The 5,000-nt window shown below is 58.6% G+C and overlaps 3 protein-coding genes across 3 annotated transcripts in view; 1 reads left to right on the top strand and 2 right to left on the bottom strand.

Annotated features, from left to right (window-relative positions):
• The window catches only part of PTSG_02564 (uncharacterized protein), a 1,679-nt gene extending 906 nt beyond the window's left edge, over window positions 1-773 (bottom strand). The window contains exons 1-2 of the mRNA XM_004996003.1: window positions 518-773; window positions 17-226 (exon numbers count right to left, since the gene is read on the bottom strand). Of these exons, the coding sequence (XP_004996060.1) occupies window positions 17-226; window positions 518-654 (347 nt within the window). The 5' untranslated portion in view covers window positions 655-773. The remainder of the gene's footprint in view (window positions 1-16; window positions 227-517) is intronic.
• Window positions 774-812: 39 nt separating this feature from the next.
• Window positions 813-2,854, bottom strand: PTSG_02563 (thymus specific serine peptidase). The gene is made up of 2 exons (XM_004996002.1): window positions 1,447-2,854; window positions 813-1,061 (listed from the first exon to the last, which is right to left on the bottom strand). The coding sequence occupies exons 1-2, from the start codon at window positions 2,815-2,817 to the stop codon at window positions 930-932; spliced, it is 1,503 nt and encodes a 500-aa protein (XP_004996059.1). The 5' UTR covers window positions 2,818-2,854; the 3' UTR covers window positions 813-929.
• Window positions 2,855-3,315: 461 nt separating this feature from the next.
• The window catches only part of PTSG_02562 (uncharacterized protein), a gene marked incomplete at both ends in the record, with an annotated part of 6,489 nt that continues 4,804 nt past the window's right edge, over window positions 3,316-5,000 (top strand). Inside the window, 3 exons of the mRNA XM_004996001.1 lie at window positions 3,316-4,236; window positions 4,487-4,592; window positions 4,810-4,991. Of these exons, the coding sequence (XP_004996058.1) occupies window positions 3,316-4,236; window positions 4,487-4,592; window positions 4,810-4,991 (1,209 nt within the window). The remainder of the gene's footprint in view (window positions 4,237-4,486; window positions 4,593-4,809; window positions 4,992-5,000) is intronic.

The following is a 5,000-nucleotide window of genomic DNA, read 5'->3' as shown; positions in this document are numbered from 1 at the left end:
ACACACACACACAAACCTGGACTCGAAGAAGCGCTCGCCTGCGAGGGTGTTCTCGGCTTGCTGGAGGTTGTGCATCATGTAGGAGATGGCGGAGCACTCCTGAGGCGTCGAGTGGCACGCACACAGGAACTGCCACTCTTCCGATGCACGCATATCGGGACATGTGTCTGCAGAGCACTCTTCCGACAGCTGCACCGCCAGATCGCTCAACTGCACCGTGAAGTACCTGCATGTGTGTGTGTGTGCGTGGGAGAGCGTATGCGTGTGTTCCGGTGCATGAGTGCAGGAGACGTCCCCCTTGCTTGTTAGCTTGCTTACTCACACACACACACACAGATACACACACAGATACACACACAGACACAGACAGACAGACAGACAGACACACACACACACAGATACACACACACACACACACACACACACACACACACACACACACACAGATACACACACACACACACACACACACACACACACACACACACACACACACACACAAAAGGCTGTGACCAACCTGAGCAGCTCATACTTCCACACGGGCTCCTCCACATCCTCCGGCACCTCCACAAAGTTGTCGTTCGAGATGTGTGGGTTGGCAGCCCGCTTGTCAATCAACTGCTCCACCTCAAGCGACGCATCCACCATCGCCATTGTCCGTGTCTCTGTGTGTTCGTGTGTGCTTGTGCCTGCGCCTGCGTGGTTTTGTTGGGGAAAGACAACCAACCGTTGCAGCGGCGGATATGGAGTGGTGTTTCGCGACAGCACAAAACAAGATGAATGCTGTGTGTGGCAGACGTTGTTCTTTCCACTTGCTTCATGTTGTGTGTATTCACTCGTGCACAGAGCACGACACACATGCACACTCACACACACACACGTACATACAGGACAACACAACACACAAGCACAACACACACGTGAGCGCCTCAGCACTCCTGGTTGAGGGTGGAGGTGACGTAGTCGCGGATGGCCTTACGAGCGGCGACAACAGAGGGCTGGTCGGTCGGCAGAGACGGGTGCGTCCATGCGTGATGCGACGCGCCGGGCACCCACAGTGTCTGGTTTGATACGTGCAAGGAGGAGGGAGCGTGTGAATCGTTGGTGTGTGGAAGCAAGGGTGGTGAGACGAACAATGGTGGTAAGACATGGCAGCGGAGTCAAGCAATGAAAGTCGTGCCCACTCGAAGGTGTGGCACAACACAGACACAAACACAACACAACACAACACAAACACACACTCACTCACTCACATGCACACACAACACAACACAACACAAACAACACAAACACAACACAACACACACAACACAACACAACACTCACACACTCACTTACACAAACACAGCACAACACAGCACAACACAACACAAACACAACACAACACAAACACAACACAAACACAACACAACACAACACAAACACAAACACAAACACAACACACACCTTGACGTTGGGGTTGGTGGAGTTGAGGATGGACTGCGCGTGCCAAGGATCGACCTCGCCGTTCGGGTAGATGAGACACGACCCGCCAGAGTTGCGCCCACCATAATACAGGTTGCTGTCCGCAATGTTCTGCCGCACCTTTGTGGCGGGAATGCCAAACACGGCGCTGCAAAACTCCATCTGCGACTGCAGCGTGTCATATCCCTGCGTGAAGAAGCACTTGCTGCCCACCTCGCACGTCTGGAAGAACCCAAACTCCGTGCACACCTGCCAGCTCCAGAAGTCTGGCAGCTCGGCGTCGTTGCCTGCGGCGTGCATCAGCGAGTGCTTCCGGTTGACGGTCTCAAACGGCTGCGAAAGCCACTCGTCCTGCATGTTGCGGATGGCGGCAAGACGCGATACCTCATCGCCAAGGCTCGTGTTGGTCATAACCGCACAGATGCGGCCAATGTTGCACGCCGGGTCTGTGCACGCGGGGTCGTTGCCCTGCGCTGGGAAGTAGGCGACGCCAAACCCGGCAAAGCTGGCCTGGTTGAGCTTGTTCTCGTACCACTTGGCGTTGTGCCCAAACAGGTTAGCCAGCCGCGTGCGCCCGCTGTCGCTGCTGAACATCTGGCCGATCATGGCGTGCCCGTCCGCAATGGCCTTGCGGCAGGCGGGGCTTCCACCGACGTTGTTGTTGGACACGGCGTACGCCTCGGCAACCACGTCGTTGTAGCCAACCATGTCCACGATGGCCTGCACGGGCGCAGACGAGGCCACGGACGCGTGCACGAGGTGCGGGAACTTGAGCCGGAACCACCCAGCCAGCATGCCCGGGTAGCTGCCGCCAAAGGAGACCCACTTGTTGGTTGGCTTGAGCCCATATGTGGCCGTGGCATAGGCGTGAAAGCCCGCAAGGTCCGCCAGCGCCTGCCGGCTCGACAGGAAGCGTAGGGCATCCTTTGGCTTGAGGAAGGAGGTCACGGGGCACGCGCTCATGTTGTGGCAGCCGTAGTAGCGGTGCTCCACGGCAAACATGATGGCGCCCGTCTCCGGCAGCATCTCCACTGCGCCGTTGCAGTGCACGCTGGAGACGACGACGCTGCCGTCGATGGGCGGGCCCTCGCCGCCGACGCACAGGAACACGGGCGCGTTGGCATCGCCCTTCCAGAACGTGTCGTTCACATAGTAGGCCTGCTGCCAAGTGTTGACGTTTGTGCCGTCAAAGTGATCCTGCCACTGGGTAAAGTACCGTGCTGGGGGTCCCACACTCTTCTCCCCAACACCACCAAACACCATCGTCCTCCCTTCCGCTGCCGCCGCTGCTGCTGCCGCCTGTGCGGCGAGCGCAACCACTGCCAGTAACAACAAGCGTGTCATCCCCATCATCTGCTCCGCTGCTGTGTTGTGTTTGGAGGAAGCACAAGCAAGTCGAAAATGACTTTGCTGCCTTTTTGTCTGCCAAAGTCAATTCTGCCTTTGCACTGCCGCATTTAGCGGACGCTGCAGTGCTGTTGTTGTTTTGCGCGCTGGCTGTTGTTGTGTTGGGGTGTGCGGCGTGTGGCCCTGGTGACGACGCCCTGACACGCAAGCGATCGGCTTGCTCTGGTGTTCGCTTTGTTCATTGTTTGTTGTGTTAGGGTGTGCAAGCCTGACACGCAGGAGAAGAAGGAGTACAACAGCACCCAGCACACACAGCTCACGTCGTCACATCAAAGTGCCAAACACCTCGGGACCTCCTCTGTGACCCATTCTTGAACAAACAAGATACCCCCTCCCGTGTTGTTGGGGAAAGTGTCACTTCTGAGGGATAGAAGAAGAGGAGGAGGACGGCAGCCGACAACGCGCGCTCCTAAGCAAAGCGAGCGCGCACAGCCAGGGAGAACAATGACGACAGCAACAACCTCGAGCATGGGCGCAGAAGCCATTGCGCCACCAATTGGCGACAGCGAAGAGGCAGTCCTTGCGAGCACTTCCACAACAGCCACAGCCACAGCCACAGCCGCGATGAGGGGACAGCTACCACACCACAGCTCTGCAGTGCCGCTGCTGCCACCCATCGAGTCAGCGACAAGCAGCACCGCCTTTGGCGCTGTCCTGACCCCAACCTCATCACAGACGTCCCTTTCGCCGCCGCCATCGCCATCACCCATGTCATTGCCGTCCCCACCATCACCACCAACAACACGGCGGCAACAGCACCACTTTGGCAGTGCAGGAGGCAGGCGCGTGCCAGCGCCGGTCCGCGTGGGAGACAGCGCGGGTCCCAAGCTAAGCAGGGCCACGGATGATCAGCACCACGGCCGCCGCCACGGCAGCGCAAGCTTGGGTGGGTTCCCTGCTCGCCAGCCAAGTGCTCCCGGTGCACGGCGTGGCGCCCCGTCGCGCACGACGCGACCTTCCTCAACCGTGTCCATCGCGTCATCCACGACACCCGGCAGCGAAAAGCGGTGGCAGCCAACGGCAGTGCGGCGGCGGCAGTCAATGCTCACGCGACGCGCATCTGTGGCCGGTGGCCTCGTGTCATCGCTGTCATCGCTCTCTATAGGCAACAAGGGCCAGGCGTTGGACAGTCTGTATGACGAAGGTGAGGGCGCGGCGATGGATATGGATATGGACGAAGAAAGGGACGCGTTTGGGTCCCGCCAAAGCTCAGGCCACTTTGCGCATCGTCGGGGTTCCATGGCGCAGTCGCAGCCATTCACGCAGCGCCACGGCTACCCGACTGCACGGGCGCGTTTGAGGCGGCGTGCGTCGTGCCCCACCCTCTTCTCCACCATGGCATCCGCCCCGCCATCCACCACGCAGGTATGCTGGTGGTGTTGGTGGTGTCTTGTTTGAGGTGGTGTCGGTGTTGGTGGTGTCTTGCTGTGTTGGATGTGTTCATGTGTTGGGTATGTGTTGGTGGTGTCTTGTTTGAAGTAGTTGGTGGTGTCTTGCTGTGTTGGAATGACATGGCCGAACCCTAGCCCTTGTTGAATGTTTCATGTGCGCATTCTTTGACATGCATCTCTCTGTTCCTGTCCCGCCTTGAATCTCCCTTACTTACACCCTTCAGCGCATCAACAGCGGTGCCCATGATGGTGGTGATGGTGGTGATGGTGGTGCTCCCTCGACGCGCCGTCGTCCTCGCCGCCGCAGCTCTCTCTTCCCGTCTTTGCCAGGTCGAAAGCGCGCGTGCAACATTGAGTGAGGACATGAGCAGGGGGAGATGCCGAGCGGGGAGAGGTGGCAGGGTGTGATGCCAACACACTGTGGTATTGACAGTCATATCCTTCGCTCTGAGTGCTACCACAACACAACTCACGCTCACAGTCACACTCATTCATACGCACACACGCACACTCACACCCTTCAACCCAACACACCACAACCTAACAGGCGTGCCTGCGCAGGTTGCCGCGCTGTCACGAATTGCGGATGCATCACCATCACCATCATCACCATCGTCGTCGTCGTCGTCACTGCCGTCGCAGTCGCAGTACGAGCGCTGCTGGAACCACAAACCGCTGCACGACCGCGGGGAACGCCGGTCCGGTCGCCCGCGCAGACCCGTCGAGAAGGTGCGATGG

Source organism: Salpingoeca rosetta (genome assembly GCF_000188695.1).
Source record: "Salpingoeca rosetta unplaced genomic scaffold supercont1.6, whole genome shotgun sequence".
Classification (NCBI taxonomy): domain Eukaryota; class Choanoflagellata; order Craspedida; family Salpingoecidae; genus Salpingoeca; species Salpingoeca rosetta.
This window is presented reverse-complemented; position numbering and strand designations above follow the sequence as displayed.